The sequence below is a fragment of the Rhipicephalus sanguineus genome, chromosome 6 (assembly GCF_013339695.2).
Source record: "Rhipicephalus sanguineus isolate Rsan-2018 chromosome 6, BIME_Rsan_1.4, whole genome shotgun sequence".
NCBI classification, from domain to species: domain Eukaryota; kingdom Metazoa; phylum Arthropoda; class Arachnida; order Ixodida; family Ixodidae; genus Rhipicephalus; species Rhipicephalus sanguineus.
The window spans coordinates 35,823,061-35,850,230 of NC_051181.1; the positions used below are offsets into that span (position 1 = coordinate 35,823,061).

The window sequence follows — 27,170 nt, forward strand, 5'->3', positions numbered from 1 at the left end:
ACACACCCGGCCGGGAAACGAAAAGAGACCGATGAAGCCACGAAGAGAGTTCGCGAGCACATGGCAACATTCGCCGCACGTTTCATTAGCTACACCGCTTACCGCGCAGTCAATTCAGACTGTCGACGACTCGAAATCACTTCTGATATCCCTTTGAAGAAACACACACACACATATTGCAGTTACGCCGAGCGTAACAAGGCATCGAGGCGAAGAGATCGGCCACTTCTCAACACACGCCACCAACGCGCCGGACGGTCCGGAAGGGATATGGCCGCCGCCGCTCAATGTTGCCCGCGTGCAGCCTACCTTTGCGGTACTCTGAAATTTTCTAGTGACTCTACGCTCTTCGAGCCCGGCGCGCCATCTCGCTAGTGATACCGAAAACACACTGTAACACAGATCTCTGAGTACAGCCACCCGCAAATGGTGTATATAAATAGCTTGCCGTTAGCATTGCGAACAACGTGCCGTCCGTGGCCGAATCGTTTCGCGCTGCGCGCTGCTGAACGAGCGGTCGTGAGTTCGATTCCCGGTGACGGAACTTTGTCTCCTGGTTTTTTTTCTTTGCCCACTGTTAGTCTTTATGTTTTACAACGTCATATCCGTGACGGAAATACGTCAGCGGAGCCGTGGTGGACCCCGGCATAAAACACTTTCGTGTTAAAATGCTTCTTACATGTCCTCGTCGCCATTGCTGTGTCGGCGGCTGGTGGTCCCGACGAGGGAAGCAGACGAAGACGACCGGCTCGACGAACGCGGCCGGCGGGGACGCCGTCCAGCCCCGAACACGCGGGTTGGCGCGAAGCGCCGAAGAAAAGAAGTACGTCCGCTCACAACGAGTACTGCTCACACACTCATTTTATTTACAAGTGCGCCGGTAGAATAACGATACCAGAGCGGCGCCCCCTGGCATCTTACAAGGCATTTTCAAAACCGAAACCAAAACACCAACATAACAGTCCTCTTCTAAACGCCGCTCGCGCTCGGAGCCCGTGTTTTTGCCTTGACTGTCGCCATAGTGCATTGTCGCCGAGTGCCGTCCAATAAACCGCTTAACAAATTGGTGGAGAGTGCTGTGCTCCCATTCAATGCCCCTGGAGCTTCGTTCCCGTACTCTGCCATCTACCATGCCTCAAGACGCCGCTCAGCAAACGCCGCCTCCCACACCGACCTCATGTCCCGGTGTCCCACGCATCCGCGATCCACCTATCTTCACTGGCGCCGATGGCACCGACGTGGAGGACTGGCTCGCAATTTACGAGCGCGTGAGCGTACCCAACAAATGGGACGAAGCAGGCAAGTTGAGCAACTTGGTCTTCTACCTCGCGGGAGTAGCAAGCTTGTGGTACAACAACCACGCGTCCGATTTTGCTACTTGGTCGGATTTCAAGACCGCCGTCATCAACGTTTTTGGCCGCCCTGCAGTTCGTAAGCTGCAAGCAGAACAGCGCTTACGCGAACGAGCTCAGCAGGCCGGTGAATCTTTCACCAGTTATATCGAAGACGTCCTGGACTTGTGTAAGAAAGCCAACGGCACCATGTCCGAGTCTGACAAGATCCGGAACATTATGAAGGGCATTGACGACGATGCCTTCACCATGTTGCTCGCTAAAAACCCTTCCACCGTGGCCGAGGTCATAACACTGTGCCAGAGCTACGAGGAGCTCCGCCGGCAACGTTCGATGACCCGTCGCTCTCCATCACGCGACGAAGAGCTTGCTGGCTTGGCGACCATACCTGACCAGGCCACGCTGCTGGCAGAAATGAAGGCATTCGTGCGCGAGGAAATCGCACGCCAGTTCTCTCTTTTGGCCTTCGCCCACCTGCCGCACGTTCAACAGTCGTCGACGACCCTTCTTCCTCCCATCCGCCGAGCGATTGAGCAGGAAATCGCGGAGGTGATGCCTGAGTACCACCAGCAACCTCCGGCTTCTGCGCCACAGAGTTACGCTCAGGTTGTCGCCAGGACGCACCAGGCAATCCCTGCGGCTGCACCGTTGAGTTACGCCGAAGCCGCCGCTAGACCTCCATCCTTCGAAGCGGGCGTGCCGGCTACGTATGCTGCCGTCATCCCTAGGCCCCGACTGCAACACACCTTGCAGTCATTTCAGCAGCCGGCCCGTCAATCGCATCCTGCGACGTGGACGGGACCTGCCCCGGCGAACCGATGGCGCACACCCGACAATCGGCCCATCTGCTTTGCATGCGGTTATGTCGGTCACGTGGCCCGTTACTGCCATCGCGTGCAGCCGCCTCGAGTCGCGTCAACCACCACCAGCCAGTCCAGCTGTGCATTCTACGACCCGCCCATGTCGCCGACGTCACGCCCAGCTCCATCCGCTCGCCGCTCTCCGTCTCCACGCCGTCGCTCACTGTCACCAATGCGGCCACGTTCTGTCGCACGAGAGCAGGAAAACTAGTCGTCGCAGTCCACGAGGCAAGGGCTGCGACGCTATCGAACTGTAAAAGCCCTCAGCGAAGTCCATCGAATGTCATAGACGTGTTTGTGGACGGTGTTCGCGCATCTGCCCTTGTCGACACTGGAGCCGCCGTATCCGTTATGGACGCAAAACTTAGCCGCTTACTTCGAAAAAGTGACGACGCCACTTTCTGGGATGTCCCTCCGTACCGCCAGCTCCCAGAGTATTAGGCCTACAGCAGTATGCACTTCTCGCGTCGTCATTCAGGACGTTCTGTACGACGTCGAGTTCATCATAATTGCTGCATGCTCCCACGACGTCATCCTGGGATGGGATTTTCTCTCCCGCCACGACGCCATAATTCACTGCGCACCAGCCGCCCTCGAACTCTCACCGTTCTCACATTTGACGCCGGCAGACAGTCCATCGGCATTCACCAAGACCCTCGTCAAAGACGATACCAAAGTTCCTCCAAACTCGTCGACGGCTGTGCCAGTTTACTGCGCCGGTCTCTGCGACACAATTGCGCTCCTTTCGCCATCTGACCGCGTTTGCACTAGGAAAGGGTTGCTAGTACCTTTCGCGACCGTGCAAGTCATTCAGGGTAGCACCGCTATTTTTGTTACCAACCCATCCCCGCACATTGTTACGTTGGTGCGAGGGGAATGTCTCGGCAGAGTGGAGCCCCTCGAAGACGCACAAGTTCTGGACGCACCCGATGACTCGCACTGCACCAGTTCCCGTACCATCAGTGCCGTTTCCACGTCTGGTTCCTCACCCGCGGATGTATTTGGTCCCTCCATTGCTGACAACCTTACGTCGGTCCAGCGTTCCCAGCTTCTGTGCCTGTTGGAAGAATTTCGTTCTTCTTTCGATGTCGGGCAAACTTCTCTCGGTCGCACGTCCGCTGTTACGCATCGCATCGACACTGGCGCCCAACCACCACTGCGGCAACGTCCATATCGCGTGTCTCCCACAGAACGTCGGGTAATTAATGAGCAAGTGGACGATATGCTTCGACGCGACGTTATTCGACCCTCGGACAGCCCGTGGGCGTCTCCTGTTGTTCTCGTTGCCAAGAAGGACGGTTCTGTGCGCTTCTGTGTGGACTACCGAAGGCTCAATAAGATCACTCGAAAGGATGTTTATCCACTGCCGCGAATCGACGACGCGATTGACAGCCTCCAAGGAGCAGAATACTTTTCATCTCTCGATTTGCGCTCGGGGTACTGGCAAGTACCCATGGCTGATGACGCTCGACCGAAGACAGCCTTTGTCACGCCCGACGGCTTGTACGAATTCAACGTCATGCCGTTTGGTCTGTGCAATGCGCCCGCGTCCTTCGAGCGCATGATGGACACCGTTCTGCGCAACTTGAAATGGCACACGTGCTTGTGTTACCTGGACGACGTCGTCGTTTTCGCTCCGGACTTCTTCACACATCTTCAACGTCTGCGGCATGTTTTGACGCGTTTGACCAACGCCGGCCTCCAACTGAACCTGAAGAGGTGCCGATTTGCAGCACGGCAGCTGACAATCCTAGGCTACGTCGTGTCCAAGGACGGAATCCTTCCCGATCCGGCCAAGCTTCGGGCCGTGGCCGAATTTCCCAAACCTACGTCCGTCAAAGAACTGCGCAGTTTCGTAGGACTGTGCTCCTATTTTCGACGTTTCATACGCAACTTTGCCACCATTATATCGCCGCTGACGAAGCTCCTTGTAAGTAACGGGCCCCTACATTCGTGGTCGTCCGAATGCGACGACGCGTTCGCAAAGCTCCGTCGTTTGTTGACCTCTCCTCCCATACTACGCCACTACGACCCTACGGCCCCAACGGAGGTACACACGGACGCCAGCGGTGTAGGCCTCGGTGCTGTTCTTGCGCAACGCAAACCAGGGTTCCCCGAATATGTCGTCGCCTACGCAAGTCGTACGCTTACTAGAGCCGAGACCAATTACACTGTCACGGAAAAAGAATGCCTGGCGATCATCTGGGCCCTTACAAAATTCCGACCATATTTGTATGGTCGCCCATTTGACGTCGTCACCGATCACCACGCACTATGCTGGCTGTCGTCATTGAAGGATCCCTCGGGCCGTCTCGCCCGTTGGGCACTTCGCCTGCAAGACTACGACATCCGCGTGCTGTACCAACACCACCTAGACTGAGGTGGTGTTGGCTGTACCGCAACGGACGTCAGCATGCTGACGCCGACGCCCTCTCGCGCTCCCCCTTGCCTGACGACAATGCCTCCTGCTCAGTGTCTCGCACTGCTGTTTCTTCTATCGATGTTCACACCATCGCTACCGAGCAGCGCAAGGATAAATGGATCGCTTCGCTAATAGACTTGCTCACTGATCCGGCGACAACACCAACAACTCGCGCGTTGCGTCGTCAAGCCCACCATTTCGCCATTCGTGACGACCTACTGCACCGACGCAATTACAACGCCGACGGCCGCCAGTGGCTACTTGTGATACCCCGAAGTCTGCGTGCTGAAATATGCGAGTCCTTCCACTCTGATCCCCAATGCGCGCACTCTGGGGTATCCAAAACTTACCTTCATTTCTTTCTTTTCTTTTCTTTTATTGCGATAGCAATTATATGGACAGTCTCGGCTGGTTTTCGCCGCCGCCGTCATGCACCGTATATGTATAAGTATATATATATATATATATATATATATATATATATATATATATATATATATATATATATATATATATATAGAGCTGAAGTTAAGTGGACGAACGAACGAAAAACGATGCTTTATTGCCAACGTTGCGGCCGGGGACCGGCCTTCGTCAGGGCACACATGCATATGACTGTAATGCGTAAGTCTTAAATAAGGACATGGCAGGGGGCGCCCCCATTGTGCATATTCACTGCTAACAAATTTTTACACAGAGGCATTCACTGTTAACAGACAGATATTCAGACATGCGCAGTATTTTGTATGGTGATAGCATAAATAGCGAAGTAGCAGTACATATTGAAAATGTGACAAAGCAAACCCAAACATAAAATAGCGATAGTATGTAGGGTGGTTGAAATATCACCACACTTGTGACACAATGAAAAAATAAAAAAATAAAAAAATAAAAATAAAATCTATACAATGTTGATAAGTCACATTTGTTTGCAACGAAATGTACACGAGCAAAATACCAGCGTCGACGTCACATTATGATAGCAAGTTTACATGCGCATTCTGGTCACCTGAATGATTGGGCGGATGTCACCGAAGATTCGATCACGGCAGCAAACAACCGTGCACGCGCACTACGATGATGAATTTATCTCTTTTACTGGCAAAAATGTTAACCTGCCCGGATTCTCGTTGATCCCAGATGCTATGGCATTAAACTTATGAATCAAAAAAGATTCGCGAACCTCCCTTTCGTAGTGCGATTTAAACCCGGATTCGAGTATTGTGGCGGTTAGGTTGTCAAAAGAGTGGCCTGGCGTAGCGACGTGCTTGGACAGGGGAAGGCTAGGCAGGCCCAAGACATGCGACCTATGATTATTAAAGCGCAATCGGAAAGGGGTCTCCTTTTGGCCAATGTATTGAAGGTTACACGTTGAGCATTCTAGCAAGTAAATTACATTGCTCGTGTCGCAGTCGAAATTGCCTTTTATTCTTAAAGTAAAGTTTGATGCAGCGCTCTTGACTATTTGCGATGTCCTCATTTGGGGGCACACCTTGCAACGTGTCTTGTTACACGGATGACATCCCACATGGACAGGCGTTGTTACTTTAGATGATGTTAGTATGTCCCGTAGGTTTCTCGATCGTCGATAGACTGCTCGTGGAGGCTCCGGAAAGACGTCTTTGAGACGATTACTCTGCATTAGTATGTTATAGTGCTTTTTAAGAATGACGTTAACATTTGGAATCGACGCGGAATGTGTCAAAACTAAATTGGTGTGTTTTCGTTGCACAGTTTGTTCACCCGGTTTTAGAAGGGCCCTGCGGTCTATCGCATCGGCGCGCATGATCGCGTCATTTACTATCTGAGGCGGATATTTTTGTTCAGTTAGGGCATCGCGAAGTCTATCGCAGTTTTTAGCAAAGTCCGCATTTTCAGAGCACAGCCTCTTGAAGCGAAGTGCTTGACTGTAGGGTATACTAGTCTTACAATGTTTAACATGGCTGCTTTTAAAATGAAGATATCGGTGAACGTCGGTTGGTTTCCTGTATACCTTCGTAGCTATTTTTTCACCACATAGCGACACTGTGACATCCAGAAAACATATGGATTTCATCGAGTACGACTGCGAGAAGGTAATGGACGGATGAACCTTGTTGAAATCTGCAATAAAAGTCAGGAGTTCTGCTTCGCCATGGTGCCAGATGAGGAAAATGTCGTCTATAAAACGTTTATAATAGTAGGGCTGTACTTTACGCGTGGAAAGAAAACGAGTTTCTAGTTGGCCCATAAATATATTCGCGTAAATGGGACCAATTTTGGTGCCCATGGAAGTGCCACTGACTTGTACGTAGTGTACACCGTCGAACTCAAAATTGTTAAGCTCTAGTATGAGTTTTAGTAATGTGGCTAATGTAGAGCTATCAAGAGATTTGTCAAGGGATGAGTCGTCGTAAGCATCTACCACTGCACGAATGCCGTCGTCATGCGGAATGTTAGTGTAAAGTGAGGCGACATCTAATGTTACCAGCAGTGAATCACCAGGCACATTTAGGTCGATTATGTCAGCCAGGAAGTGGGAAGTGTCCTTAAGATAAGATGGAAAAGTGGGAGGAAGCATACTAATAAGGCTATCGACATAGCTTGAGAGCAGTTCAGTGACACTACCAATGCCTGACACAATAGGGCGACCGGGGTTATTTGGCTTATGTATTTTAGGCAATAAGTAAAACCTTCCTGGAACAGGGCTGAGAGGGACTAGTGAATGCTTTGCTTTATCGGGAAGTTTGTCGTCCAATATTAAGTGTTTGATTGCGTCATTAACAATGTCCTTAAACTTGTCGGTCGGGTTGTCATCGAGTCGTTTGTAAAATGTGTCATCATCTAGTTGCCTCCGAGCCTCACAAATGTAGTCCGTCGTGTTCATTATCACTACTGCGCCTCCTTTATCGGCGGGTTTAATTACGATGTCTGGGCGTTCTTGTAAGTTTTTAATTGCATTTCGTTCTTTGAGGGTCAGGTTCCTTTTGAATGAAACGCGGTTCCCGTAAGCCTGTATTATGTCATATATATATATATATATATATATATATATATATATATATATATATATATATATATATATATATATATATATATATATATATATGGAAGTCCCCCAAAAAATAATTCAGAAAAATGCTTCCGAAGCGCGGAATCGAACCAGCGAGTTCTCGCTCCTCAGCGCGTGGCGCTAACCACTACGCCACAAAGCGCAGATCCTTCAGGTAGCTAACGGCGAGCGTTAGTATACACACCCTTTACCGCTGGCAGGAATCACAGACGGCAGGCGCTTATAAGCGTTTCTTCATCACCAGCGAGATGGCGCGAGGAGCGCAACGGGCGCATTTAAAAGTCATCGGCCAGCTCGCTCGCTTCTTCTACTATTTGCATAGGGAGAACCTTGCCCTTCCGCTGTCTGCTCGCGTGGTAGTTGCTGCCGGGGGGGTAGGTGTTTCTGCAGCGTAGCAGCGCGTTCATCACGGGCCGCTTTTCTTGCTATCGCATTCATTGCTTCGCCCTTGCGTTGAAACCGTGACTTTTTTTCTTTTAACAGCGAAGCTGTTCTTAGTCGAAAAAATGAAGAAAAAACACGGTTCATTTTACGGGTGTGTGCCACAGAAATTGTGTAAATGGCACCACTGACCACTGGTTCACTAAAAATGAAGAAGAAAACTTGTTGCGGGCCGGAAGCTGTTAAAACACGTAGGACACAACAAGAGGAAGAAGACTGCGGGCACCGAAGGCGCGCGAAGTAGTAATAACCAATAGCAAAAAAACAAAGAAGATCCTTGCTCTCGTTCGCCTAGAACGCAGTTGTCTCCTTTCTGCGACATTTGCGCTTTCAGAATGGTCAAGCTTCCTCGTTCTTCCAATGAAGAAGCCGCCCGACGTGAGCGTCAGCGAGAACTGATGCGGGAACGGGCTAACGCACGGCAATGAACAGCATGGGATTAGAGGACAGGTAGTGAATATGCCGATTGACATTGAGACAACTGTAGAGTGCCTTCCCAGAAACATTCCTGATGACGTTGCCATTGAAGTGCATCTTAAGCGAAGGCTTCTTTGTAAACCTGTGTAAAACAGTGGTATGGTCAAGATGCAATAGAACTATGCTACCATCTCAAAGCTTCACAAAGAGTATTTAATAAAGAGCAGTGATACAACATATCTGAAAGACTTGCAACACATAGAAATGCGATAGCCTGACGAAGGGAAGGCCACCAGCCTCGCTGTTTCATCAGTGTCCGTGAATCGGAGCTGGTTGAATATTTCTGTTCCATGTGTCAGGCAAATCAGTCGATCGGCTAATTCATGACGGGCGTGTTTTTATCAGCGCAGAAGTGCGCAGCTCCTTTAGAGCGAGAGCTCTACTTCTCCCAGTGCAAATCCAGAAAACTCCTCTCTGTGTGAATTTGACTTTTAAGCTCAGCCAAGGTCAATGTCGGCGAGAGACTGCAGCGAAACACTAGTGCGCATGTTAACGGCTTCGTTTCACGTGCATTGCGTGTCTTTGCAACGCCGGCCAAAGAGGCTGTTTGGCAGCCGCCTCGCAAGAACCAGGCACATAGGAAGAAGGAGGAGGAGCGATGCAGTCGAGCTGTGTGGGTCACAGGCTCATAATGAACCAGGGAACGTGTGTGGAGCATCAATCGGATCGGTCGCCCCTGTGACGTCGCTCACCCGTGGAGAGTGCCATGGCGGCTGAAAACAGCAGCGCTATGATACGATCTCTAGCAACTGACAGATTCAAAGCCTTACACAAAATTACACTTTACGCTGAGAGACTAAATCAGTCTGCTAATGACCTTAAAGAATTTACCTGCCTGCTCAATGCGGCTGCACAAAATTGTTCAAACAGCTTCAGGGGCCCCCTTAAACGAGGTTCGAAGTTGTTTGTTTGTTTGTTTGTTTGTTTTTGTTTGATTGATTGTTTGTTTGTTTGTTTGTTTGTTTGTTTGTTTGTTTGTTTGTTTGTTTGTTTTGTATGGTCGCCCATTTGATGTCGTCACCGATCACCACGCACTATGCTGGCTGTTGTCATTGAAGGATCCCTCGGGCCGTCTCGCCCGTTGGGCACTTCGCCTGCAAGACTATGACATCCGCGTGCTGTACCGCAACGGACGTCAGCATGCTGACGCCGATGCCCTCTCGCGCTCCCCCTTGCCTGACGACAATGCCTCCTGCTCAGTGTCTCACACTGCTGTTTCTTCTATCGATGTTCACACCATCGCTACCGAGCAGCGCAAAGATAAATGGATCGCTTCGCTAATAGACTTGCTCACTGATCCGTCGACAACACCAACCACTCGCGCGTTGCGTCGTCAAGCCCACCATTTCGCCATTCGTGACTACCTACTGCACCGACGCAATTACAACGCCGACGGCCGCCAGTGGCTACTTGTGATACCCCGAAGTCTGCTTGCTGAAATATGCGAGTCCTTCCACTCTGATCCGCAATGCGCGCACTCTGGGGTATCCAAAACTTACCACCACATTCGACAACGATACTTCTGGCGAGGAATGTACCGCTACGTGCAGAAGTTCGTCCGCTCCTGCCTCGATTGCCAACGCCGAAAACCTTCAACGCACGTGTCACCAGTCGGTCTACAACCATTACCTTGCCCTAACCGTCCGTTTGGGCGCGTGGGCATCGATTTGTATGGACCACTCCCTCTGACGTCGGCTGGTAACCGTTGGGCCATCGTCGCCGTTGACCATCTAACGCGATACGCCGAAACCGCTGCCCTCCCAGCGGCTACAGCGCGTGATGTTGCCTCCTTCCTGCTACACCGATTCATGCTGCGTCACGGTCCACCCCAGGAGCTTCTCAGCGATCGAGGCCGTGTCTTCTTGTCGGAAGTCGTCGAAGCCATTCTCAAAGAGTGCCATGCTGTTCATCGCAAAACTACTGCTTACCACCCGCAGACGAATGGCCTAACCGAACGCTTCAACCGCACGCTCGGCGACATGCTCTCAATGTACGTCGCCGCCGATCACACAAATTGGGATGCCATTCTGCCCTTCGTCACCTACGCCTATAATACCGCCCCTCAGAGCACTACTGGTTTTTCACCCTTCTTCCTCTTGTACGGAAGGCACCCGTTGCACACCATTGACACGATACTACCCTACAAGCCGGATCCATCTGATTGTGCACCTATTCCTGACACAGCCAGGCTTGCTGAAGAGTGTCGCGAGCTTGCAAAGGCCTTTACAACGCACGAACAAGAGCGGCAGAAGAGCCTTCGCGGTGGCGCCACCACTTCTGAGTCCACGTTCCTCCCCGGAGCGCTCGTATGGCTTTCGGTTCCTACCACTGCAACCGGCCTCTCTTCAAAACTACTGCCGAAATACGAAGGCCCCTACCGGGTCGTCGAGCGCACATCCCCGGTCAACTACCTGATCGAACCCATCGAACCAGCTTCGGACATGCGCCGTCGAGGGCGCGACATAGTCAACGTGGAGCGCCTCAAGGCCTACTATGACCCACTCATAGTAACGAGCTGTTAGGTCGCCGGACGGCTCCCTTTTCGTACCCGGGGTAATTGTGGCGAAGCAATTGGTACTGCTTAACGGTTGCGCTCTCCAGCGGCTCCTAGTGGGTCGTCCTCTTCTAAACGCCACTCGCGCTCGGAGCCCGTGCTTTTGCCTGGACTGTCGCCATAGTGCATTGTCGCCGAGTGCTGTCCAATAAACCGCTTAACAGTTTGTTTGTTTGTATTCGTACTTCCTACATTTGTTTCGAAAGTTCGCCTCCATAAGTGCATCCCTGACGGACCTCCTTAGCGGCGGCAAGGACTTTTACTTTGGTCGCCAGTCTGCGACAGCGTTTTCACAATATTACGCCCCCTACGAGTCTTGGCGATCCTCCGCGACTTCGATACTTCAGCCTCAAGGGAGGTCCACACCGATGCCAGCGCGGTCTGATTTGTCGCCACATTCCCGCGACTGAAAGCGAAGTTCCATGAGTATTGAGTAAAATCGGACATAACTGTGTTTACAACTGGTATAACTCAGTGCACAAACTGAAATTTCCGGCGTAAGTGTTGGCATTTTTCGCTGTTTCCCGTTAAAATTAAGGGCACTTTACTGAGTACAGTGATTCCACTCCTGCGCCAACTGCGCCAAAGTGCGCCAGATTGTATTTACTGCATGCGCCATCCTGATAATATCGACGAAATTTGCGCCAAACTGCGCCAAATGTCTCGGGTTTGGGGGCGTCTATCACCGGAAATTGCACCGCCGGCGCGTAAGAACATGTGCAGCTCGATCTTGGGGCTGCCAATAAAGTCGCAATCATGGACCAAGAATTATTCCGCTTAATAAATAGCGCTCGCGCGTGCGTTCCGAGTAAGCCACGATGCCATGCACGGTGCCGACGCAGCTCCTGTTCTGCAAGTCGGCTCGACAGCAAAACGCGCTCTCCGCAGAGGCTCGTGACGTCTAGGCCTATCGGTAGCGAGAAAGTGCAACGGTGATTCATCGGCGGACGTCGTCTGTTCCAGAAACGCTGCTGATAGCTCGTTTCAAGCGTCGCACGGCACGTAAGGAAAGCAAAGAGTGCCGCTAAAATGTCTGTCACTTCTGTTTCCGGACATGCGGAATGAAATCTGGGATCGCTCGCAGTAGATATATGGGACAATATCGAATTTTCCTTGCTTCGCATTTATGGAAGAGCACGCGAACGGTGGAAACGCGTTGACACTTTTCCGCAGATATACTTTATTCATGGATCTTCATCCAGAACAGCATTTTCGTATTTCCTTCCGCCAGCACGTCCGAGTTTGTAATCACTCTGCGGTAAATACCCCCTGCCCTTTCGAGCTCATGTGCTAGGGTTCTAATTCGAATTTTTTACTTGCTTTTTTAAAACTGTCATCTCATTAGTAAAATCATATCTCCTGGTCGGAGCAGCCGCAAATGCGTAGCTGTCAGTAGCGGGCCCGTCGCTGACGGCCCACAGTGAAGCGGCTACGCCATGTTACACGTCCGCCCCTCGCTTTCGGGGGTCAATAGCTAACGGTTAAAAAAACTCAGTTTCGCTTAAGAGCGAAGCAATGAATGCGATACCAAAAAATTGTATTATGAAACGAAGTAAGACTAGCAGCTAACTCTTTTGGATCCGATCTCGCGTAACTCAACAAAACGCTGGTTTAAGGGAATAGGCCCCTCCAGGAACCGAAGCGTTTTCTTGCTCTGAGTTCTCTAAACGCGAAGTAAGCGTTGAGAGCACAGCAAGTTTACGAGTCGTCTCCTGATGCCTTGAGATAGCGCGCTCGCAAGTGACTGCACCCTTCGAAAGATGCGGTCCCCCCCCCCCCTTCCGCTCCCCTGGCGTCCCTTCATGCTCCTTACGAAAGACGGGCGGGGCGTTTCCTCTCTGTTTGATGAGCAATCGACGGCAGGCCCGCACGCGGGAAGATGTTATCTCATGCGCTGTCCGTGCGGCGGAGACAGACGGCCGGCTAGTTTAATCTCCGCTTCAGCCGCGTTCGTCGCCAGCGCTCGCGAGCTTTTACCCGCGGCTAGAATGCGCGTGGTGATGTTGTTAATTTGGACTTTATACGGAAAATTACGGCAACGGCGACGGCAAAAATCCGCCGAGAGTGTCCATATAATTGCTATTGCAAGGGTCAATGTACGGGGCAGATTTTGCGCCCCCCCCCCTCTTAGGTGATTAGGGGGGGGGCTGCCCCCCCTGTGCGCACGCCTATGCTCCTGCGATGATTTTTTCCATGAGATTTGCAATGAATCGAAATATTTCTAGCTTAATAAGAGCCCCATAATAATACTCAGGTGCTTGAATGTTAATGCAATATGCTTCTGTATTGCACTCCAGGATGTAAAATTCGCTGCTCCAAAGTGCTCCCAGATGCAAAATTATCTGCTCCAAAGTGCTCCAAGATGAAAATTTTGCGGCTCCAAAGTGCTCCAAAACGGAAATTTTGCTGCTCCAAAAATTGCTGCAAATCAGAAGTCCGCGGTAGCATCACTGCTGAGTACGTAAAGTTGCGTGTTTAGCATGTCGCAGTTTTATGCACAAAAATATTGCAAAAGAAACAAGTAGTAACAACAGAAAAACGCTGCCATATATTTCCATTTTATAGTATCTTGTTTAAAACCTAAGTTAGTCATTTTTTTTTTTATTCCCGGAACGACGCTGCACAGGCAGTTAAGTTCATTGTGTTTTAATCAAATGAATTGTGTGCCGGAAGTAAAGAAACTATGAAAGCACAGAACAATATTCTTTTTTTTTTAATATGTATCATTTTTTTTTTCGTGTACCACAGTACTTAGGGCTATAGCAGGAGTGGGACTGTCATATAATGCTAGTAAGACAACAAACAAAAATGCAGGAAAATGCTACTAATGGTATGCCAGTAAGATCACTTGCAAGTAAAGGATGTTTTTGTGGTAACAAGCGAGTCTTAACGGAGAGAGAATTGCAAAACTCTATTTTACGTTAAAAAAAAAAAGCTATTAAAGGTATCAGTGCATGCGAGAAAAGAAAGGTGTTAAGTTCGAGGCGTGGGAGCCACGGGTATACCACTTGCGTTAGCAAGTGTGGAGAGGTTACCATCAAAAAGACCCGAAGAGGAGTTAATATTTGCATATAAAGAATTTAAAGCTTCGATCTGTTATCGCGAGAGTAGTGATTTAATATTCAATGACTGTAGGGCTAGTGTCGGTGAGATGGTGATGCTGTAGTCGTGGAAGATGAAACGGATAAATTTTCTTTGAATGTTATCGAGCAAGCTGAATTTCACAATGTTTCTAGGGGAACCAAACCACGCTACTCAGAAATGTGAAAGCCACGTTTGCCACCGTGCCTCAGTTAACGTTTTCTCGCGTCTAGAATAAGACGCACGCTGAAATGATAAGTTCGATTCCGGTTTGTGGAAGGATTTCGCGGTGCCATATGAAAAATTCCGTGATATCAAAAGTAGTCAGGACTCCTCCCTTATTTTCCTTCGCTGAGCGCACTTAAAGTCTATTCACAAACGACAGCATCGCATACAACCCCCATGAAATCCTCGAACACTATCACTGCCAATCAACGGGAAATTCTACCAATAGGATGTCATGAAATATCATTCATGCCAGTTCACCTAACCGCACACTTTTTTTTTCTTCTCATGGTCATCATAGGTATTCACAGGTGCACCATCAAGTTTGGTCCAAGTTTCGGTGGAGCCACAAGTTACCAGAGCATACATATGCCATCAGTGCAATGAACAACACATATTGATACCTATTGATATAATATGCACCCAAGTTAAGTTGAAGCTTCAAAACGCCGCGCGATGAAAATACCCAGCATATTTAGCAATTGTTCGCCTGCAGCAAAAATATATAGGTTGTGGATTTGGTGCCCTTCCGAATCATATCTTGCCTCAGACGTAGTAGTGGCACAGAACCCTATACTCCAGTGAAATAAGCGTAACGATGCCAAAATGTAATTACTAATCATTTCTTCTCATCACTTGAAGAGAAAATAAACCAGAATGACTGAAGTTCGAATCCTGGTGTGATATATTGAACTGTCCCTGTTTCTCGTTTCCTGCAGGAAGGGCCCCCGAGCGGCACAGACAAAGTGAAGAAAGGCGGCTCCTTCATGTGCCACAAGGCAAGTTTTTCATCGAGAGTACCACGTGTATTTTTATTTATTTATAGTTCATTCCTTTAGAGGTCATATTGGCAGCAGTCAAATACCTCGCATCATGTAGTAACGAAAACGATCCCATCAGAGGTGTATGCCAGTTTATTGGACGCTTCCGTTGCCCTTTTTCCTTCAGTATGTTGCGCCTGTCTCGACCACATGAAAGGGTGCCTTATAAAATTTAATGCTCGCCATCACAGTTTCTTGCTGTTGGGATTTCGCAGATTGTGAAAAGGACATTTGATTTGATTTGTCAGTGGTCGTGAAGGCATTGCTTGGTCAAGGAAAACAGGATACATGTTCTATTACCTTTGCAAATGTTTATAATTATTCTAGAGATCCTTAATTATCCACCAGACAGCGGGAAAGTAAGTACCTGTCGTAATATGGTCAGGTGAAAAGACGATATCTCTAAACCGCTACTCATTGCATGCTTGAAGTAATCTACCTGTTAGACTGCGAAAAACTACGAGCAAGATCGTCAGCGAATACTGTAGCAAACTTACGTTTTTAAATGGCATTGTGCTATCAAAAACGCTGGCGATGATTTGCAAGCAATAATTGTGGACTTGGGGAATCAGTGTGAGGTAGCGCATTAAATTGGCACTTCGCTGCGGTTTTCTTGTTCCGTCTGACTGTACACTGGTTTCCATGATGAGGGAGTAGACTTGAAAATTATTATGCAGAAGATAAGGGTAATATTTAAAGGGGTAGTGACACCTTTCTTCGAAGGCGAGTTCACTCTGCCGTACAAATCTCCTGTATGCAGAGACGGCTCTGAGCAAGTGTGAAGCTCGGTAAACGCTGATAAGATATTTTAATTTGATATTAAAGTCAATTTTTCCATGGCGCTCCTACTGACATCGACACTAGCTTGTCAGGCTACCGCCCCGCCACGGTGTTCTAGTGGTTATGGCGCTCGACTGCTGACCCGAAGGTCGCGGTATCGAATCCCGGCCGCGGCGGCTGCATTTTCGATGGAGGCGAAAATGTTTGAGGCTCGTGTACTTAGATTTAGGTGCACGTTAAAGAACCCCAGGTGGTCGAAATTTCTGGAGCCCTCCACTACGGCGTCTCTCATAATCATAACCTGGTTTTGGGACGTTAAACCCCAGGTATAATAACTGTCAGGCTACAGTACAAATTCTGGTGACTTCAAGCAGCAGTCTGTCTAGTTGTGATGACGTTAGGTACCAAAACTTCCAAGATGGCCGCTTGTGCGTCACCAAAAACATTCAAAATGGCCGCTTGTGCGTCACCGACGGAGCCACGGTGCGGAGCGGCCGTGGAAACGTCACTATATATTGTGCGAGCACGTGACGAGAAGCTCATACCGTGTTGTTACGTTAGGGTACAGTAGGAACCGAAACTAGCTTTTAAAAGCATACTATAATTACTTTTTCAGGGCACACTCACGCTTAGCACTACCTTTTCTAGGCTCTTGAGGGCTTGACCTTTCATTTGACGCAAAAAAACGACAACTGAATATTCGTGTCAGTACCCCTTTAAAAGCCTGGCAAGATAATGAGAATTCATTATTGGAAGGCAGCCTCCAGAATTTCCGCAAATATACGATTAATAATGCGGCAATGAAACTGGAAAAGACTCGACTTAGTGAGCGTCCGCCGCGGTGATGCAGCGGTCGCGGTGTTCGGCCGCTGACCTTCCGAAGGCCGCGGTTTCAATCCCGGCCGCGGCGGTCGCATTTCGATGGAGGCGAAATGCTGAAGGCCCGTGTACTGAGCGATATCAGCGCAGGTTAAAAGGGCCCTGCAACACTTTTTCAACATGGTCAGAAAACGCTGCCGATCGGTAGTCGAGGCTCCCGAGAACACGCGAGCCAAACGTTGTAGCGCAGCACGCGGCCTGGGATTTACAATAAATTCTCGAAGTCAGTTAAAGAACGCTTCCTTTTCTCTCGACAAGAATGCTTATGGCGTCACTGCCACTGGCCACGCCATTGGCTGATTTGAACATGGCGCGCTCGGTAGTTAATGCGGCCGCCGCGGGAGGCCGTCACTTGGCCCCGCGCGCGCGCGATCGCGCTGAAAGTACTCCACGCGTTCGAAGGGAAAAAAATAAAAAGTGCTCAAGGTTGCGAGGCGCGCTTGACGTACATGTTGACGTACCATCTTCCCCCGTGCCACCGCTCCCTAATTAGCTTCGAGCGCTTCCGTCAGTACGAGAGAAGAGGTATGTTGCAGTATAAGGCTTTGATCTGGGCGAGTTGGTTCATATCGACCAATGGGAAAGGCACAGTGCAACTGAAACAATGGACAAGAACGCGCAACACACACGAGCGCTGCAACACTTTGTCCATTGTCTCAGTTGCGCTGTGCCTTTCCCATTGAGAGAAAGAGAGCAATTACAGCGTGCGACATATCTGTTAACTCCGCTCGTGCTGGACGGATTCTAAAAATGTTTGCGGTGGTCGAATCGTGAGGAAGTAAGCTCCTTTAATTAAGCCATTCCATGACTACTTGGAAAAGTGTTGCAGGGCCCCTTTAAAGAACACCAGGTGGTCAAAATTTCCGGAGCCCTTCACAACGGCGTGCTTCATAATAATATCGTCATTTTGCTACGTCAAACACAAATTATAGACTTAGTGGGCAAACTTGTGTCCAGCAAAGCAAAAATACTCACAGAACAAGTAAGCAACGTTCGCAGTACTACAATGATAGTGGCGAGCGCGGTCGTCGGTCGCTGATAATTCTTGTTCCTTGAAATATGCGTCGGCTTTTGTACGTGCGTCATCGCACATTTCAGAGATATTGCTGGTGCCCGCGTCACTTCCAGAGTAAACTACTCGCGTCGTGTCCGCAATCTTATCCGAGCATTCCAAAACAATCGCGAAGGCTCCCACGCATTCTGAGGTGGCCTGCCCCGGGCGATATCACTTGCTTAGCCAGTGATAGGCGGTCGCGAAGAAACGAAAGCAAGTGCGTGTAACAGTGCCCACTTCAAGCATCCTCCCATTTCTGCTGACAGAACACGAAAGCTAAGAAGGAAACGTATACATTGATTTGTTTATTGCCACACATGTGATGGGAGGCGAAGGGAAAAGTCATTCAAGGATGGCTCGAAGGAGTCCTTCGCCCACGCATTGGCAAATACAGCAGCAAAGGCACAAGCATTTTGTTTAGATTGTCGTACACTGTGATGAAACCACCAAATCACGTAAAGGGGTCATGAACCACCAAGCCCGAGGGGTGGTTCATGACACCTTTGAGACATTGTTTGTACAGGGTGCCCCAGCTAGCTTTAGCCACAGTTTAAAAATATAACGACGCATGTTGCTGACTATTGTAGGGAGTAAGTCGCACTATTTATTGTGTTCTGTTTAATAGCTTAATCGGGCCAGATTAATTAACCAGTTTCTAAAACAATGACGCTGGGCAAAAAATTCCAATAAAAAGTTGTACATCGATTGCAAAACGTCCGACTAGACCGTTTCTAACTTTTTATCTATTAAGTATTAGTGCTTTCCTGCTTCCTGCAAATGCCCACGAAATACGAAAAGACCACGTGACATGCCCACTTGCGCGACGTGATTGCAGTGCTTCCTAAAGTTCCACGTAGAGGTACAGTGGCTAGTAGAGGTGTGCGCCGCCGCCGCCGCCTGTTTTTGGTCACGCCGCTCGCGCCGCCGCCGAAGTCCAAGAGAGATCACGCCGCCGCCGCTGCCGCGCATTATTGCGGCGCGCCGCCGTTAGTCTTTTCTTTTAATTCGAATGGGGAATCTGGAAATAAAACACAGCACTCTGACGGAGGGGCTCTTCTCGATGTGTCCATGTAATGAACTGTCCATTTCAGCGGCCGCTGAATAGCGGGAGCTCGACGAGAAGCGCGCCCCCTGTTTCCGGTTCTTGTTCTGCAGCGCAATCATGACATCACGAAGCTTTCAAACACTCGACACAAATGATAGGGACGGAATGCGCTTCAATGCAACGAACGCAGCCCTCAGAGATCCGATTTTGGGTGCACATGTCTTTTGATCGTGTTAGCCATCGATTTAGGTTTAATGCGGTCGCTCGTCTAATACAGCTGTAAGATCGGTACGCATTCCCTGCATCGTTCTCAAACATCTGGGACACATTCATATGCAACTTCAGGCTTGAAAAGTTCCTGTTTCTGTGCATTTCGTTCACTCTCTTCTTACGCTATAGGAATGTGCTGGCGGGTCGGGTGCGGCGACGTGGTCAAGAGCGAGGCTCACCGCTTTTTCGAATCACTGAATGCGCTCTGCCGAAATGGACTGTGAATATCTCCTTTGGATGAACGCATCGAGAATAGCTCCCCAGAGGTTGTAGTATCTTTTTCTTCCCCAGAAATATCACGAGTATTGCCTGACCTTAATGTTGCCGCGTCCATCCTTAAAGGGCGACGACCCAACTCACTGGATAGCGTATTCTTGGAGTCTTGGACCTAGTATACTGTGCATAAATAAATAAAATAAATAAGTAATATATATATATATATATATATCTCGGTGCGTTGGTACACTCTTTTCTTTCATTCTTACTCGAGTAAATCGATAAATAAATACAGAAGTAAAGAGAATAGCAAACTTAGAATATAGCTGAGCTAGTTGGTAGGTATTCATGTTAAGAAGACATGACGTGGAAACACGGACATAAGGGAAACGTCGAGAGAGCGAACAGCTATCTCTCAAGTAGACCGCTACTCGCACTTGATTGATAGGTATGGCCTTTTACGTGGGAATGCGCAGATAAATATTTGTGTCTACCTTCGGTTCCGCCGCTGTGTGATTTTTCAGTTGTTAGCGGCGTTTCTGGTGCCTTGGCTACTCTCCTGTGTCCGTGTTTGCACGACCTGCTTTTGTAAAGGGCCCCTAAAAGGTTCTGAAAATACAACAAAAAACAAAAACAACAAGCGCGTTATTCTCTCTTGGCGTTTCTTGTCTTTTGGTGCACTTCGTGATGCCAGAACAGTGATTCACGTGACATCATCAGGGTACATACTCTCGACTGGTCCATACATAGGCGTGCGCAGGGTTCCTCGGGGGGGGGGGGGGGCGAAGGTTCATCGCAGCGCCCCCCCCCACCCTAAAAAGTCCATGTATGGGGCAGATTCTGCGCCCCCCCCCCCTCTTAGGTGACTAGAAGGGTCAATGTACGGGGTAGATTTGCGCCCCCCCCCCCTCTTAGATGATTAGGGGGGGGCGGCCGCCCGCCATTTGCTGGGCGAAGGAGCCGGAAGGGATGTCTGGGGAGAGGGACTGCGTAACTCGAGCAGCAACTGTGAACTCTGACTATAAGGGCGCGGTCGAGAGCGCTGGCACGCGTGCTATTTCGGCTGACATGCCCCAGTGGACGGCTCGTATACCTTCTACGCGCTGTGAGCGCTGTGATCTCACTGCTTCGCGCTCGGACCACTGATACGACAAACTGACCGAAAAGCGCTTCTCTCCCGGGAGCGGTGGTATTGCCATACACCAGCGTTTTAAGTGAGATCGGAGGAAAAAGTGTTAGCTGCTAGCCCTCGTTCATGTAACATTACGGCGTGTACTTATCGCATTCACTGCTTCGCCCTCCCCCTCCCCCCCCCCCCCAGGGGCGTAGCGAGAAATTTTTTTCGGGGGGGGGGGGGGTTCAACCATACTGTTTGTATGTTCGTGCGTGTGTTTGTATGTGTGCGTGTATATATACGCAAGCAAAATTGAAAATTTTCGGGGGGGTTGACCCCCCAACCCCCCCCCCACCCCTGGCTACGCCCCTGCCCCCCTCCCCCGCGCGCCGCGCCGCCGCCGGTCCGATGAACCCCGCGTCGTTCACGCGCCGCCGCCGGAGGTGGAAACACCGGCGCGCTGCCGCCAGTGATTTCGGGTCCGGCGCACATGTCTAGTTCCAAGTTCCTCATATGTCCGGGTGGACTGCCGCTTAAAAGGCGACAGGGCAGCGACGATAGTGGTGGCAGTGCGATGAAGCACCTATTGCTTGCGGCAGCACAAGCCACGCTGCCTCTGCTTATCGCTGTCATGAAATGGGAAGCATATATCGTTTGTACGCGAAACGTACGCGGAACCTTGCCATCAGTATGTAGACAATGTGCATGTTGTCTAAAGTTCGCAAACATAGTATATTCATTACAAGTTACATGAAATTTTTATACTGCTTTTGTAAGAGAGTGTGTAATACGTGGTTTTCCGTTTTATTTGTCTTGCTGATTAGATAAATTTGCGTAATAAGACGCAATGGACAGAGGAGAGGAAGTAAAACGCTGGATACCATTTAGAAAATTATTTCTGATTGAAAACGTGGCAGCTTTTAACGTTGAGTTCTCACAATTTCACAGTGTTTATCAGTATTAAAGCCGCAGCTCTTAGGCAACCGTTCCTGCGTTCAGTGGTAACGTCCTCCTTGCAACCGAGCGAATGAGCACTGCGAAAGATGAAAGGGTGAGGACGAACGCATCGCGTGCGCGCTCCTAAGCACACAGTACGCGTTACAACGCGTCAGCGCGTGGCGTGTAGACTCGGCGCCGCGTCCTCTCCTTATGGAGGGAGAGGGCGAGCGGCTACACGAAGCTGCGCGCTCTCTCTTAATAGAGAGTGGGCGCGGCGCCCAGTCTACACGCCACGCACTGACGCGTTTTAACGCGTACGTGTGGTTTTAGAATGCAGTTACGTGGCGTGGCTTTTTGGTTTCTTCCGTTGTCACGAGATGGCCCCGGCTTCCTAGCATCTCGGTGGAAGGGGAAGCATCTATCCATCCATCCTCGGTGGAGTCGGCGTGCGCATCGAAACATTTCGATCAATAGACATACTACTAATGCTAATGTTCTACTAATACACGCACCCATACAAACGCACGCACGAACCATACGCAAAGTATGGTTAAACCCACCCCCCTCCCCCCGAAAACATTTCTGAGTACCCCCCTGGATGTTATTATACGTTCGCGCATCGTGTCCAGCTTTCGCTTCTCACTGCCACTGTATTGTAGCATGCTATACTTGTGGGCGATACTTACTATTTTACAGCGACGCTCTATGTGGCTTGGTTCTGACCAAAAAGTGCGTGCGTCGACAGGGTGTGTAGAAAAAGTCGCGTCGACAAAACTGAATCCACGGTGGCCTATGCGCCAGCGCAAGTCTCCTCTTCGCACCTGCTGCGTGCCGGCCTTATCAGCGACGTTATCAGCAGTTGTACTTTAGTCTTGCTATGGCTGGGACGCGCGTAGTCCGTACTGAAGAACGCGCCGCTATCAGCAACTGCGTGAATGTGCGCGAAGGCAACGAGAAGTCGCTAATAGCCGCCCTCTGACTGATGAACAACAATAGCGTATGATTTGGTGTGACGTGTTACACTGAAGTGAATGTGTCGACCACGCGTCACCGCTCCCGTATCGATCATTGGTTACCGTGGTGACAAAGTAAAAAGAAAATAGAAGACGATAGCAAGAGATAAGGCATATATGTATATATGGTTTTATACAGTCAATATAGCAGTTACCATATATGGCTCAACATAGTTATCAAAAAGTGCAGCTTCGCTGATCGTCCAGCTTTACATAGTAGAAGGGCTCTGAAGTATTTTGTTTACTTTTTGCTGCCCCACAATAATTGCTGTCACTGTATAGTAGCGTGCTCACGTCTGGTGGAGGCAGGGCCACTTGTTCTTTTTGTTTACTTTTTGCTGTTCCACAATAGTTACTGTCAGTGTACAGTGTTCAAAATTGATTGAGCAACATTCAACGATTACATGGCAGTCATTCTCATTGCATTGTTCGGTAATTTTAAGGGCATGTTACCTGTGCGGAAACGCATACAGTTCATGCGGTTGGGTGAACGCGATAGTTACCATTAATTCATATTGCGTATGTAATCAGTAGTGGTCTTGACTCGTGTGTGCAGGCATACTGCTACCGCTACCGATGTGCTGCAAGGAGCCAGAACACCCCTGACACTAGTGCCTACAATGTAGGGATTCGCTGTGGAGCCGACAAACTGCCCAGGGACGAGCTGTGACGCTTCGAAACCGTTTCTCGAAATCACGAATTCCTGTATTTGCACGCATTTTTATAGCTATTTATGCACATTTGTTTTTCCGCTTATTGCTACTCTTCGAACTTTTCTTGAACGAGCATCAAAAATGCAGAATTTTTTTTTTACAGCACGTAAAATAGATACCAAAAATTAAGAAACAAGGGCCTTTGGTTGACGTCGTATATATTTTATGGTATAGAACTGTTTCTGGACTTACACAAAAGTACCAGATCAAATCCGTGCACGGTGCGGTAGAAAAGCTGCAGCTGCTGCCGAGTTACAGGCATGGTTTGACTTAGGTGCTCTTCTATTTTACAAATGTTACTTAATTAGAAGCATTTTTCTTGTGCACCTCCAAGAATGGATGCATGATGTTAAGCATTCAGAGTTTCTTCAGTCGCTTTGTTTCACAGTAGTGAAAGGACGTGCATTTGACAGCCCAGTGCCTTAAAGCATCCTCCATGTGTATTGACCGTCGTATACGTATGATGATTTTATCACAGCTACTACGTTAGTATGAACGTTGCCATTTTATTAGCAGTGACCTTATGACAACATTCCAACTAGGGTGCGCATATCGACGAAAGGATTCTTGAAGGGTAAAGAAAACGCCACTATTTGATGATGTTGCACCCTTCAAAGTACCGTCGTGCTCTGCCTGTACTTATTCTTATAGGCTGTGATGAAAATAACCGCTAGAGACTCTTGTGTAGATATTTCTTGCAACTATATGTTACACTGTGTTGAATCATTATGTTATAAAGTAGGAAAAGACAGAACAAATATTTTACATCACAAAGACGGTCTTCACTACATTTTGGTCGTGCTAACAGCCCAACAAGTGTTTAATAAAAACCCCGATCAAAGTTTACGTGTGAGTGCATTGGTAATTTTCTGGTATTGCTGTAGAGGGGCACGCCCTTGAGCTGCAGGCTCTGTTTTAGGCTGCAGGTGTCTTGGTGTACACAGAAACGATGGAAAAAGGAGAACCAGGAGGCACGCAGCTATAGCTGCACCCACCCAGGCTGCACCCCAGGTTCTCTGCTCTCAGTGGGTTTTCCATTACATTTGAGCAAAATGTTGTGTCAACATTCAGTATTACCAGTTTACTTCTCTCATGTATTCATATAGACATTGCTCGAGGGATCGAAGTGCGGCCTCACTTCGGTGGAGGCGAAATGCCGGAGGCCCGTGTACTTAGATTTAGGTGCACTTTAAAGAACCTTAGGTAGCCAGAATTTCCGGAGCCCTCCACTACGGCGTCCCTCGTAATCATGTCGTGGTTTTGGGATGTAAAAGCCCATTAATTATTTTTATTTTATTTTTACAACTGCAGCCCAATTAGGGCTATCGCAGGAGTGGGTTTTCCGTACATCAGCACACACAAGAATACAACTCATTATTATTATTATTATTATTATTATTATTATTATTATTATTATTATTATTATTATTATTATTATTATTATTATTATTATTATTATTATTATTATTATTATTATTATTATTATTATTATTATTACACGGAGGCATTGCTGTCTACTTAGTCGAAGCACCATTTCATATACGGTATGTGCAGGCGTATGTTTTAAAAAGGGTAGCGGGATGGAATCCCGGCCGCGGCGGCCGTATTTTCGATGGAGGCGAAAATGCTTGAGGCCCGTGTACTTAGATTTGTGCACGTTAAAAAACCCCAGGTGGTCGAAACTTCCGGAGCCCTCCACTACGGCGTCCCTCGTAATCATATCGCGGTTTTGGGACCTTAAACCCAAACAATTACTATTTTATTGGTTGACTAAAGAAACATTAATTCAGCGCATCTCAGTAAATGTACTACAGTAAAGTATGAATTACATTCCACTGTCACAAGGACGTGTTCATGAAACGTTATTGCCAAACCTCTGAAACGCGTTGTAACTGAACGCAACAAATTGTAATCCAACTTTCTTGAAAAGGCTTTCTGTGTTTTGTCAAACGGCAAGAAATAAAGACGACAAAACTGACTTGTGTACCAGGGTGTGGCGCTTAATTAAGTCAAGTATTTCAAACATGTTAATACGCGAAATGGGGCATACGAAAAAAATTACACCATCTCCCGCTAAAGGGGACCATGAGGCGATGCGAAGCCGGAGCACTTGCACGATCGCGTTCCGTTGGCGTTCGTTGGGCATGCTACCGACCTCGCGTCGTGGAACGCGAAGAGGGACGCTACGCGCGTCGTATCTTCCATCTAGCCTGGCCGTTAATTATCGCAGGGCGAGCGGGGAACGCGGTCGACAGGCGGGCGAGAGGGGGGCAGCGTGGGAGAGGAGAGAGAAGCGGAGGGGACGCGCATGCGCTCGAGCTCATCGCGGCGTTGCGCAGGAGAGAATTTTGGCATGTCTAGCTCCCGTTTCAGAGGAAGAGTGGAAAGGGGGAGGGGAGAGGGAAAGTGGATAGCGGAAGGGGAGAGGGAAAGTGGAGAGGGTGAGCGGAGAGGAGGTGTGTGTGGAGAGGGTATGCGCATGCGCGGTAAGGGTGGTCACGCCGCACACCACCACCACCACCGGATTGAGCTCCGCCTTAAGATACTTCGCATCTAATATGCCTGTGTGACGCCACCTTTCATAAACTACTTTTCAACCAAGGGCGTAGCGCTGAAGGACTTACGGCGCTTATAGGGCTTTAGCACACCCCTACTCCCCCATGAAATATTTTCGTGCTGGCATGATCCGCCTATTAAAAAACCACCTACACCGGAAATTGTCCTCAAATTTTGCTAGAATGTCTTTTCGAGCTCGAAAAGACATTGAAAACTCAGGCTCGTTGTCGTCGCCACGTGACCAACAGAGCCTCATCAGGCCAAGAGGCTTTCAAAGCATTTCGATGGTGCGCGGGCTTTCCGTGGCACTTCGTAGAGCTACTGTCCGACTAAACAGACCGTGGTCCTTCAGAACTGTCACTCAGTGTTACTGTAGCTCCCACAGCGTGACAGGGTGTGAGATTGCCTTTCCCAAATCACCCAGTGGACCGCATATTGTATTTTTATTTCACTGTTATCTGCGAGTGGCGAAAACACCTAGGTCGACTAGCCAGATCAAGATAAGTGCGATCGACGAATCTGTTAACGAGAACACTACATCAGCCCTGCGGTTTTACCAAGACGGCTTCAATCTACTGAAGCAAGGTATGTGACCGGGCTAGTTGGTATTCCATAGTGACGTGAACAGCGCGTATAATACACAAGGACGAAGAACCGACGAGGACTAGCGCTGATGGTGCTGCAATACGAATGACTTTGGTGACGAAAGCATCGCGACTGCATTCAGCTGTGTACGCGCTGTCGTTCGGTTGCATTCGTATTCGTAGCCTGCGTATCAACGCCTTCTGTAATTTATACAGAGACTTAACGGGGAAAAGAAGAAAGCAGCTATAGATTAGGTTAAATTGCCGTTTTCAGCATTACGTCTTCTGTAAGAGCGTCAACCGTGTTTATAACTAAGAAGATAAACTTATGAACCCCGGATCTGCTGCCTCTACTCGACCAATTAATGTAGATGCAGCGATGAACACGAGGTAAGAGGAAAGCACAAGAACACAATAAAATGGTGACAGTGTTATTCTTAGTATCACTATGTCTTGTTGTTCGTTATTTTTAGAATCACATTTCTCGCTTTCTGTGATAAATTCATCCGAGTAAATTTCGGGTGCCTAAAATTGCGTAGAAAAAAAATTAATCATGCTAGCAGAAGTATGCATTAATGAAACTTATTTGCAAGAAAGTGGTGTTCAGCACGCATGCCGATTACAAAATGTAATAGAGCGTTCTGCAACTAATATTCCATACGAACTGCTGGTGAGATATATGTTGTTATCAGTCAATATGTTGTGCAGCAAGGTCGTGTGGC

The 27,170-nt window shown here is 48.8% G+C and overlaps 1 protein-coding gene across 1 annotated transcript in view; it reads left to right on the forward strand.

The window, feature by feature from the left end:
* LOC119395690 (formylglycine-generating enzyme) overlaps positions 1-23,404 on the forward strand; it is a 100,489-nt gene extending 77,085 nt beyond the window's left edge. The window contains exons 8-9 of the mRNA XM_037662693.2: positions 15,184-15,243; positions 23,152-23,404. Coding sequence (XP_037518621.1) covers positions 15,184-15,243; positions 23,152-23,265 — 174 coding nt within the window. The 3' untranslated portion in view covers positions 23,266-23,404. The remainder of the gene's footprint in view (positions 1-15,183; positions 15,244-23,151) is intronic.
* Positions 23,405-27,170: the final 3,766 nt, after the last annotated feature.